This window comes from Anguilla anguilla, chromosome 8 (genome assembly GCF_013347855.1).
Source record: "Anguilla anguilla isolate fAngAng1 chromosome 8, fAngAng1.pri, whole genome shotgun sequence".
Classification (NCBI taxonomy): Eukaryota; Metazoa; Chordata; class Actinopteri; order Anguilliformes; family Anguillidae; genus Anguilla; species Anguilla anguilla.
In genome coordinates this window covers 1,537,568-1,549,636 of record NC_049208.1, presented here as the reverse complement: position 1 = coordinate 1,549,636, position 12,069 = coordinate 1,537,568, and the positions used below count along the sequence as shown (strand labels likewise).

General features: G+C 49.4%; 1 protein-coding gene across 4 annotated transcripts in view; it reads right to left on the bottom strand.

Annotated features, from left to right (window-relative positions):
* Positions 1-5,933: 5,933 nt before the first annotated feature.
* LOC118234466 (V-type proton ATPase subunit H-like) overlaps positions 5,934-12,069 on the bottom strand; it is a 22,934-nt gene continuing 16,798 nt past the window's right edge. For all 4 annotated transcript variants that reach the window (XM_035431008.1, XM_035431010.1, XM_035431011.1 and 1 more), the window contains 2 exons: positions 10,037-10,150; positions 5,934-6,088 (listed from right to left, as the gene is read on the bottom strand). In XM_035431008.1, the coding sequence (XP_035286899.1) occupies positions 6,025-6,088; positions 10,037-10,150 (178 nt within the window). In that variant the 3' untranslated portion in view covers positions 5,934-6,024. The remainder of the gene's footprint in view (positions 6,089-10,036; positions 10,151-12,069) is intronic.

Here is a 12,069-nt window from a genome sequence, read left to right as displayed (position 1 = left end):
ACTACACTGCCCCCCCCCCCCCCCCCCCCCCCCCCCCCCATCGCTGATTGCAATGCGGAACAGGACAGTCTCCGCTGCCCCTCGACATCGCTAAGCGAGTTTGCGTCGAGAGCGTCGCCACAGAACCAGCTCGTTAGCCGGTGATGTAACGCGGCGGATCGGGGCGCTCTCGGGGGAAGGGCAGGACGGGCTCACGCACACGACGACCTCGTTCACGGCGTGGAGTGGGCCCACTTACGGCCGCTAATGAGAGGGCGCTCGAGCGAGAGCCGCACCACTCCGCCCGCTGTTAACCACGGCGACCCTCAGCGACAAGTGTGATTGGCTCCCTCTCAGCCGGGGGACCTTGGTCTTTAGCTCACGAGCCAACCGTATCGCCTGTAGTGCTCTCGAGTGGCCGCGACTGCTGCGATTGAAAACCCCCCAGCGCACGCCTGGCCCTCCTGACATCTGGATTCATGTGTTAGGAGACCCCAAGGACCGCGCAAAATTAAAACTCAAAAATATCTTGCGGGTTAACGTAATCTCCTGCACCATTGTCTGCAATTTACCCAGTAGGGGTATCAGGTGAAGTCCCCAGGGGGCCGGTGGTGTCTGTGGGTGTTGATTGTTGCCGGGTAACACCCTGAGGACAAGGTGTGAGGATTCTTTTAGCGGATCGATGGCGTAAATGAGCCACTCGGACCGAGGATGCCCCGGAGACCGGGGGTGTAGCAGTGCGCACAACGCAGGCACCCGTGCCACTGATCCGGGCTGCTCACGCGTGTCACACGCTGATCCGGGCTGCTCACGTGTGTCACACACTGATCCGGGCTGCTCACGCGTGTCACACACTGATCCGGGCTGCTCGCGCGTGTCACACGCTGATCCGGGCTGCTCACACGTGTCACACGGCTGTTGCTAGGGAACACACTCCTGTACGGGTTTGCCAGGCATGACAGGCACTCAGGGAGAAAACAAGAGAAAACTGCATTATTATTAATCATGGGAAATTCAGTCCCTGTACTGCACTGTGTATATTCACCATAATGCACGATGTCCCTCCGGTGCAGTGTCATATTTACTCAAGAAGAATCTCACCTCTCTCTCTCTCTCTGTTCTAGTTTTTTTTCTTCATTTATTCATAAAGCATTCCCCGTTACTGGAATTAAATAATGCGAATCTTCCAGCGCTGGATACCAACCGTACACGTCCTCTCCTGGAGACTGGAGGCTTGGTGGAAAAACAGAAATTGAAGGTTATTACACAATAAGCCGATATCCCAGATCACTGGGGGTTATGTGTCATCCCATCGCGCTCCATGCTTCTCAATTACACATCAATTATCAGATTCACTGGAGAATTTGCAATCTAATTACAGGGGAATGTTGCATGACTCCTACGTGCACATTTCCGACATACAACCCCCCCCCACCCCCCCCCCCCAGCATGCACACAGTGTTCCAGCGCACTATTTATAGAGCTGCAGAGGTTGATTAACAACATGGCAGGTAAATATAAGTGCCATTATTGTTCTGCTGTTTGTACAGTGATTTGTACCAAAAGGATTTCTAACAGATACAGACATTTAGTTTGGCATTTAGCCGATGCACTTAAGCAGAGTGACTTAAACAGCTTAAATTATACACAGTCCGTTTAAAGATGGATGGTTTATGGAAGCAAAAATGTAAATACTGAACTAGGAAGTACAACTGGCTGTGTCCCACCAGAGAATCGAACCTGTAACCACTGAGATAAAAAGTCAAGTTCCCAAACCACTGTAATCATAGAGACCAGAGGTGGACAACAAAGGCCCTATCTGTTCTGGTTTCCTTGCCAACTTCTGTCCTTAATTGCTTAATTAGCCCTAGCATTAACGCCATCTGCCATTTCAGCTGCATTTCTCGATGCAGCGCATGAATGACAGTCAAAGACGGCTCTTGCATCCCTAATGAGACGTTCGCCTAAGATCTAATCCACGAGTGGACCAGTGTTGGTGTATACAGCCAATTAGCTCATTTAGATACAACCTGCACACACACCGGCCCTCCTGAACCAGAGCGGCCCACCTCTGACGCAGACAGTGACCACGGCCCCATGGTGCCGCACACCACCGCCCTGAGGGCTATAAGCCGAGCGGGTCCGTGAGCTTCTGCCACGCCGGACAGCCGTTATTTCAGTCTGAAAATGATCGTTAATATCCGAGGAGGGGGGGCGAAAGGGAGGAAGTCCGCACACCGAACCGCTGCATGCTGGGATGGAATCGCCGTCTCTGGTGCAGGAGTGTAAGGAGCGGCTCAGCGGGCCGGTCCTCCTTCCTTTAATTTGCACTTCTGCTGGACGTGCGAATGACTCGCCGTCGCTGAGTCTGGAGGGAACACGGCTTTCGGGTGACCCTCCATAGGGGGGTTTACAGATTACAGAATCAACACCCCCCCCCCCCCCCAGGGACGTCCTGGGCCTCACTAGGCTGGTGGGGGGGGTGCCACACTGTGAGAGCGTAATGTAATTGGCCGCGGGATAAAGGGCGTTCCCACAGGGATTTAAACCTGCATCGTAATCTAAGCTCCAGGGACCCACAGGCACAAGATTGGCAGACTCTCCACGCTAATTACACAATCAGCGGATAATTATCGTGATCCTCATAAAAGCAATAGGAAGGAAGGGATGGAAAGTGAAGACAAAAAGGTCTGACCAGCTGAATGCCACTGTATCCCGCTGGTACACTGGCAGACAGGATATTCATTCAGGCGCAGACAGCCAACAGATGGTACAGACGACGTTAGCACACAAAACAGATGTGCCAAAAACAACATATTACATCATTTCTTTTAACACACATTTTCTGTCACTTTCAACACAGTCAGTGTTAAAAGTCTCGCTTTGTAACACATACGTTGTATCCTTGCCGCACAAAAGCAGTAGCTGACACAAGATGTGTTTCATGTAACACCAGTAGTAGCACAAGCAGTGTGTAGGATATGAACACAACCTTTTTTAAGAGTTCATTCTTTCTGTTTTGCAACAACAACAAAAAATTTAAATCAGATTTGACAGACATCCTTTTTGACACAGTGAACCTTGCTTCTCTAAATTACTGTTCAAGTTGCAGATGGCTTGAAACGCCTGTTTGACTTAGAGGTGGATTTCTACAACGTGATCTTGGACAATGCATATGTCATGCTGTAACCATCCAAGGCTTGATGCCAAATGCAGCTCATTTTTACCCACAATGCCCTCAGGCGTGACATCACCCCCTGCTATTTGACCAAGCAATGCTCCCCAGAGTTTGACAAAGTCACGGACATTGTCAAAAAGATTTTTTAAGCATTATGCCAGCGGGAAGTTGCACTGCACGGCGCTCTGAACAAACTCAGTAAGGGAGCCGGGTTCAGATCGACTAATAAAACTCCTGCCTGAGCTGGATAAATGCCAACGCATCAGCCGCGGAGAGAGAGACCCGACAGACGAAGGTCACTCATTAGAGTCTCTGCCGTCGCTCGCTGCTGATTACAGACTTTAATAACCTTCTCGCCCGGTCCTGTCTGCGCGCTCGCTTCTCCCCTCCTCCCGGGCGCAGACTCAGTGGAGGTCTCGGATCTCCAGAGATGTTCCCCAGCCCGCCTGTTATAACACAGATGCCATCTGAGCACTTGCAGTTGAGCCTCCTCCGGCTGGTTGCTAATTAAGCCCCGAGTGTTGCTAATTAAGCCTCGTCCGGCTATTTATCTGAAGTGTTTACGCCTCCCTGTTGAGCCCCCTTTGCTCCTCGGGTGACCCCTCCCGCCCCCCCCCCCCCCCCCCCCCCCCACGGATTCTGGGGTGACCCCTGAAGGGACAGAGCAGCTCGTCTCTATTGCGCTGGCTGTGAAGACAGGGAGAGAGAGATGCAGGACTCTTCTTTCACTGGCAACACCGCGCTGACATATTTATTCCTGAATCCTCACAGTTATGCTCCACAGCTACAGGCTAACCTGGGACTAGGGCTGCACCAGACTCGGGGGTGGGGGGATGGGGGGGGGGGGTTATGTGCAGCTCAACATTTGATGACCGTGACGCCCTTACATTAGTGCAGTACGTAGGGAGCAACTCTTCCTTAGGCGTACACTTACGTGATATTTTGGACCGACAGCACGCTCCACCAACATCATCAAAAACACCTTGTAGAATCTATGCCAAGGTACTGGCACTGAAGCTGTTCTGGTGGCCCAACACCTAACTAAGACATTTTATGCTGGTTTTTCCTTTAATTTTTCACCTGTCCGTGCATAGTTCCTTTTCCTGGCCTTTCTCTCTAAACGGTTCAGTCATTCATCCAGAAGACTCTTAATCAGATACGCATTGTATTTTAATCTCCAATCGAACCACCGAAAAACCACAAGTGTTCTGCAATAAGCTATTTTTAAAAACAGCAGCCTGAGTCCAAAACGGTCTCCTTCACAAAAAATTAATTAAGGGTTAAAAGCAGCCTTATAAGTGTGGTCTCGCTGCATGCAGTCGTCTTTACTAGGCTATCTTCTGAAAATTGCAGGGCTGAATCCAAACTGATTGCTCTCAAAAAGTATTGATTGCAGTTAAATGCGCTGTGTAAAAGTGGCCTTTGCTGCGTGGAAGGGAGAAATGAGACACAGGAACAGACTAAATTGTTCCGCAGACAGACTGAAACACACACATACACACTGGAGACAGGGCAGTAGGCCCCAGAGGGACTGAAACACACACACACACACATACACACTGGAGACAGGACAGTGGACCCCTGAGGCACTGAAACACACACACACTGGAGATAGGGCAGTAGACCCCAGAGGGACTGAAACACACACACACACACACATACACACTGGAGACAGGACAGTAGACCCCAGAGGCACTGAAACACACATACACACACACACACATACACACTGAAGATGGGGCAGTAGACCCCTGAGGGACTGAAACACACACATACACACTGGAGACAGGACAGTATACCTCTGAGGCACTGAAACACACACACACACACACACACTGGAGACAGGACAGTAGACCCCTGAGGCACTGAAACACACACACACACACACTGGAGATGGGGCAGTAGACCTCTCATGGACTGAAACACACACACACACTGGAGATGGGGCAGTAGACCCCACAGGGAGTGAAACACACACACTGGAGACAGGGCAGTAGACCCCTGAGGGACTGAAACACACACACACTGGAGATGGGGCAGTAGACCCCTGAGGGACTGAAACACACACACACTGGAGACAGGACAGTAGACCCCTGAGGCACTGAAACACACACACACTGGAGATGGGGCAGTAGACCCCTGAGGCACTGAAACACACACACACTGGAGATGGGGCAGTATACCCCTGAGGGACCAGGCTACCATGACTGTACACTACAGCTGTGCAGAGGATGTGGGTATAAACAATACTGAAAATGCCAATGTCTGAGATCGATACGCAAACACAATGAGGCGACATCACCCAAAAGGAGACCCCGAAAGACCAAGCAAACACGCACGGGTCCGTTAAGTTAAAAGACTTTATTTCACCCAAATGGACACATCTACTGCGTCTAAAAACTCTGACATAAATAATCTGTCACATAATTTACAGCCACGGCCACAGAAGCCCGTGTGACATCACCATGTAGGTCTTCATTGTAAGACATTGGAAACGCATGTAAACAGGTGAAGAGGAGGTTGCAAGGCTGAACTTAACACAAGACGCAAAGCAGATAGGACCCCACACAGAGAAACACAGCAAGGGAGACAACAAACACATCTGTAACCATCATACGCGTGTGTGTACATACAAACACACGCACACAGACACACATCCATAACCATAACCATTCAACAGCACACAGACACACATCCATAACCATTCAACAGCACATAGACACACATCCATAACCATTCAACAGCACACAGACACACATCTATGCCTAACATAGGGACACACACACACACACACAAACACTCTCTCTCTCTCTCTCTCACACACACACACACACACACACACACACACACACACACACACACACTCTTTAGCTCCTGGCAGAGACGGCTGCTGGTTGTTCTGATGACTGCAACTGCTTGCCCAGATACTCCCTGTGAAAAAGAGAGAGAGAGAGGAGAGAGAGGGGGAGAGAGAGAGAGAGAGAGAGACAAGGAGAGAGAGAGGGAGAGGCAGAGAGGAGGGAGAGAGAGAGAGAGAAGAGAGAGGGAGAGAGAAAGAGTGGGACAGAGAAGGAGGGAGGGAGAGAGAGAGGGAGAGGCAGAGAGGAGGAGAGAGTCAGAGAAACACATCTCAGTTTACACATCATCAGCACAGTGGACACAGAGACTGTGTGAGGGGCAGCTGCTGTCAGCAGGACTGTGGACTAAAGGTGAATATTTATCTCAAAATGTGCACCCGTCCCATATCTGGATCTGGAGTAAAACACTGAGGCACAATGTCCACACACACAAAAAGCCAATCAGAAGCCCTCTTTCAGGGGTTCTGTCAAAAGCACAGGCGCCCTGTAGACTAACCGTACCAGCCAGCTGCTATCCCATCATGCACCCTGCTCCTGCTGAATGAAGCTAAGCATGTGTGGGCTTGGTTAGTACTTGAATGGGAGACCTCCTGGGAAAACTAAGTTGCTGCTGGAAGTGGTGGGGGGGGTGAGCTTCCCTCTGGGCAAACAAACCTCAATGCCCCAGTGCAGTGATGGGGACACTGTGCTGTAGGAGACACATCTTTTTGAGATGAGACGTTAAACCGAGGTCTTGACTCACTGTGGTCATTAAAGACCCCGTGACACTCATCTCAAAGAGTAGGGGGTCCCCCAATGTCCTGGCCAAATCCTCAACCTGCCACCTAATCATCCCAAGTTTAGTTGGCTAAAAATAGTTCCCATCCGCTCCACCTCAACTGATGTGTGGTGAGCGTTCTGGCACAAAATGGCTGCTGTGCATTACCCAGGTGGGTGCTACACATTAGTGATGATTTCCCCCACATCACTGTAAAGCACTTCGAATATGAGAAAAAGCACTACATAAATGCAAGGTGTTACCATCATTATTATCAGGCAAAAAAAAATTCCACTTTCCCCAGAAGCTAGAGAGCCAAGCCTTGCCTTGGCTGAGCCACTCAAGAACCTGCCGCAGTAATTCTCAGAAATCTATGGGCATGTTTACCTGTCAGAAAAAAAAAATTAAATTTCCCCTCAGAACAGCTTGTGCCATCTGGAAAATTATGACTCCATAGCAACAAGGCCCTAGCACATACAGGTGTTTATGAAGACCAGGTGTGTGCGGTCGCTGGATGGGTGTGCATACGGTTTAAAAATAGCCAACGTCTGCAACGAGTGACATGTTGCTCTTCCTACACATTCATTAGTGAAAGGCGCTCAGAATAGACAGCAAACCTTTTCTCTCAGAACGAAACAAAGAGAAACAACATTCGTCTAACAACAGAGCAACAGAAAACGAATGCAGAATCTTGAGCGAAAGAGAGGAGAGAAAAGGAGAAGAGAAAGAGAGGAGAGAAAGGGAGCTCTGGTTTATGAGGACGCGGCTATCTAAGCAAACAATCACAGCCGTCACAGCGCTCTGGAAATTAATCATTGCGCTGGACGTTGAAATTAATTATGTGCCGGCTCAAGGTAAATTTTCAGCAGAGGAGAGAGAGGTTATTCTTTCTCAGAGACGGGGTCACAGACGAGGCTCAGAGAACGTCTCCAAGTAATTTCACCCCGCAGACACGGGGGAAAGTTCCTGCACGTTATTAAAAACAAAACATCTATTTTCACCCATATTCAGGGCAAAATTCTTTCACCCGATTCTTTCACATTAAGCACAATTAACGTTTCCTTCATGGGAAGTCTTCAGATCTGCCGGGATGGTTCTCGGAGTTTACCGTCTAAACAGCTTACTGTACAGTGCATGTATTACAGCCAGACCCGGGGGGTCTATGAGGCCTGCATGTATTACAGCCAGACCTGGGGGGTCTATGAGGCTGGTCTTTGGAACAGCAGCACGTTTCTAATCACCCAGGTGTGATAAGCCACAAAGCGTCCCCACAAGCTGTGTTTGAGCAGACAGGAAGTTGCGGGCGTGGCAAACAGGAAGTTCCATCCCGGAGCCTGAAAGAGTGATGATGGGAATGGGCGTGGCCACGTGTGCCGAGGGGCGGAGTTAAACGGGGCGATCGGCGCCCCCGAGGACCCGGCCCTGCACCTCCACCGCTCGCACTGTTTCCATGACAACGGCGGCGGCGGTGGGTGGGGTTTCAGGGCAGCTCTACTTTGCACACACGCACACAGTCTCACGCTCGCATGCACCCACACACACTCACTCTTTACTTCTCTCTCTCCTGCCCTCCCTCTGCTTTTCTCTCACTCTCTCCTTCGCCCGATCTCTCTCTTCCTCTCCATCTAACACTTTCTTCATCACTCTCTCTCGCTCTCTTCACCCTGTTTGCTTTTCACCGTCAGTCAATAAAGCCGAGGGCGAGGTGGCAGATGGCGAGCTCAGTGCTTAGCATGCGCAGCGAGCGGCGTTTCAGAGAGCACGCGCACGCAGAGCGGCGCTGGCAACCGCCCAATCAGAGCTCATCTTCCGGAGGCCGCGCGCCCCAGATCCTGCAAGGCGGGGCGCTACGGAAACGGCGGGACGTGTGCCGACGCCCAGCCGGTGCGCGAGAGACAGCGCACAGCGGGGTCCTCGCCCGCCGGATCCCTCTCAGAACTGACCGAAAAATGTCAATATTTACAGAAGCCGTTTATCTGATTTACACTCAGCCACTCAGCAGGGGGCTGTTATCCAAGGTCACAGAGACAGGTTTATGCGCGGAGCTGATGCCCTGACACCGCTGTGACCCCAGCACTGGCGTCACACAAACCTGCAGCAGAGCGCTAACAGCTACAGCAGCACCAAGAGCCAGGCTCAGGATGGGGTGCTTCAACCCTTTAAAACGTGTGATCAGAACGTTCTGAACTGAACATTCTGATGCTGATGATGTCACAATCACTACTGGTGACTGAGAGCAGTGGAGTTCTAGAACACTGACTTAGAATTCTGAAAAAGAAAAAAAACATTCCAAAAACTTGCTCTTCAAAGGGTTAAAGTAGCAAATGGTTTCCAGTGTAGATAAAGAGCATAGTTTACAGCATACATATAGAGTGTAGGGTTTTCAGTGTAGATACAGAGTGTAGAGATTGCGGTGTATACAGAGTGTAGGGTTTGCAGTGTAGATAGAGTGTAGAGATTGTAGTGCAGATACAGAGTATAGAGTTTGCAGTGTATATACTGTAGAGTGTAGAGTTTGCAGTGTATATAGAGTGTACAGTTCGCAGTGTAGATACAGAGTGTAGAGTCTGCAGTGTGGATGCAGAGTGTAGAGTCTGCAGTGTGGATGCAGAGTGTAGAGTCTGCGGTGTAGATACAGAGTGTAGAGTCTGCAGTGCATATAGAGTGTACAGTTCGCAGTGTAGATACAGAGTGTAGAGTCTGCGGTGTGGATGCAGAGTGTAGAGTCTGCGGTGTGGATGCAGAGTGTAGAGTCTGCGGTGTAGATGCAGAGTGTAGAGTCTGCAGTGTGGATGCAGAGTGTAGAGTCTGCAGTGTAGATGCAGAGTGTAGAGTCTGCGGTGTAGATACAGAGTGTAGAGTCTGCAGTGTAGATGCAGAGTGTAGAGTCTGCGGTGTAGATACAGAGTGTAGAGTCTGTGGTGTGGATGCAGAGTGTAGAGTCTGTGGTGTGGATGCAGAGTGTAGAGTCTGCGGTGTAGATGCAGAGTGTAGAGTCTGTGGTGTGGATGCAGAGTGTAGAGTCTGTGGTGTGGATGCAGAGTGTAGAGTCTGCGGTGTAGATACAGAGTGTAGAGTCTGCGGTGTGGATGCAGAGTGTAGAGTCTGCGGTGTGGATGCAGAGTGTAGAGTCTGTGGTGTGGATGCAGAGTGTAGAGTCTGCAGTGTGGATGCAGAGTGTAGAGTCTGCGGTGTAGATACAGAGTGTAGAATCTGCGGTGTGGATGCAGAGTGTAGAGTCTGCGGTGTGGATGCAGGACCCACCAGTTGTGCACCATCAGCTTCTGCACGGTGAGCAGGGCGTTGTAGCGGACCTGCTGGTCCTCGTGGTGCATGTGATTCATCACCAGCTGCTTCCCGCCGAGCTGCTCGATCACCCTGAAGCACAGAGCACACCGCCGTCAGGACCAAACCACCACGCAACGCTAATGCAACGTTTGGATAACATACGGTCAGGACCTAACCACCACGCAACGCTAATGCAACGTTTGGATAACATACGGTCAGGACATAACCACCACGCAACACTAATGCAACGTTTGGATAACATACGGTCAGGACCTAACCACCACGCAACGCTAATGCAACGTTTGGATAACATACGGTCAGGACATAACCACCACGCAACGCTAATGCAACGTTCGGATAACATACGATCAGGACATAACCACCACGCAACGCTAATGCAACGTTTGGATAACATACGATCAGGACATAACCACCACGCAACGCTAATGCAACGTTTGGATAACATACGATCAGGACATAACCACCACGCAACGCTAATGCAACGTTTGGATAACATACGGTCAGGACCTAACCACCACGCAACGCTAATGCAACGTTTGGATAACATACGATCAGGACATAACCACCACGCAACGTTAATGCAACGTTTGGATAACATACGATCAGGACATAACCACCACGCAACGTTACTGTAACGTTTGGATAACATACAGGGTACTGCAGACAGGACTAAAAGCCAAGCGATGTTATTTAGACCTATAGGCTTATTTCACGTGGCCGCCATTTTGAAATTTTCCTATGCGAAAACGAGGCTATGGTGGGAAGTGTTCTAGGAGCGGTGCTTACATGAAGCAGAAAAGTGATTTGAGTCGGTGATGCTACTATGGCATATTGTTGTGTACCACGCTGTAAGTCGTATCTTAAGACGAGAATGTGATCAAGGCTTGTCTTTCCATCGATTTCCGAATAACCCGGACACCCGTCGCCAGTGGATTGCCAAGATAAGGAGAGATGTTGGACCTTATTTTCAGGTAATGTAACGAGCTAGCTAAGCTAGCGTCTAAGTTAGCTAACTTATCGTTAGCTTACCCTGATAATAACCTCCAAAAGTTCGTAAGATGAATTTACACGTCACCACTCACCTTAACACATCTCTCATCTCAGATCACAGACAACACAAGAGTGTGCTCCAAACACTTTTCCAAGGACTGCATATTAAGATCGCTTACCGGTTTGAACAAACTGAAAAACGGGAGTGTGCTGTCTTTGTTTACATGGTGTCAGCCCAAGACCAGAAGGACAATTCAACGCTTCCAGAGGTAACTGTCATCTGACATTAGCCAAACCATTTCCGTATCAGCATGAAAAAGATAATAAATGCATTTAGATCAAACCTACTAGACTATGCTTAAAAAACGAACTTTCGTAAATCTCTCTCAATTTGTGTGGACAGTGCTGCGACGAAAACAGCGATAGATTTACCCACTAGCCACAAATGTTCAAAATGTAAACAAGGCAGTTTTCACGGTCGGGAAAAATTTTATGACACCGTTTGCTGATTAGCTAGCACGCCGGCACAGCCTACAGATGGCAAAATCGTTAACTTACCTTCGATATCAGTAATGTACCCCTCTATCCAATTGCTGTATCCTTTCAACAGCACTGTCGACACAAATTGAGAGAGCTTTACGAAAGTTCGTTTTTTACGCATAGTCTAGTAGGTTTGATCTAAATGCATTTATTATCTTTTTCATGCTGATACGGAAATAGTTTGGCTAATGTCAGATGACAGTTACCTCTGGAAGCGTTGAATTGTCCTTCTGGTCTTGGGCTGACACCATGTAAACAAAGACAGCACACTCCCGTTTTTCAGTTTGTTCAAACCGGTAAGCGATCTTAATATGCAGTCCTTGGAAATGTGTTTGGAGCACTCTTGTGTTGTCTGTGATCTGAGATGAGAGATGTGTTAAGGTGAGTGTTGACGTGTAAATTCATCTTACGAACTTTTGGAGGTTATTATCAGGGTAAGCTAACGATAAGTTAGCTAA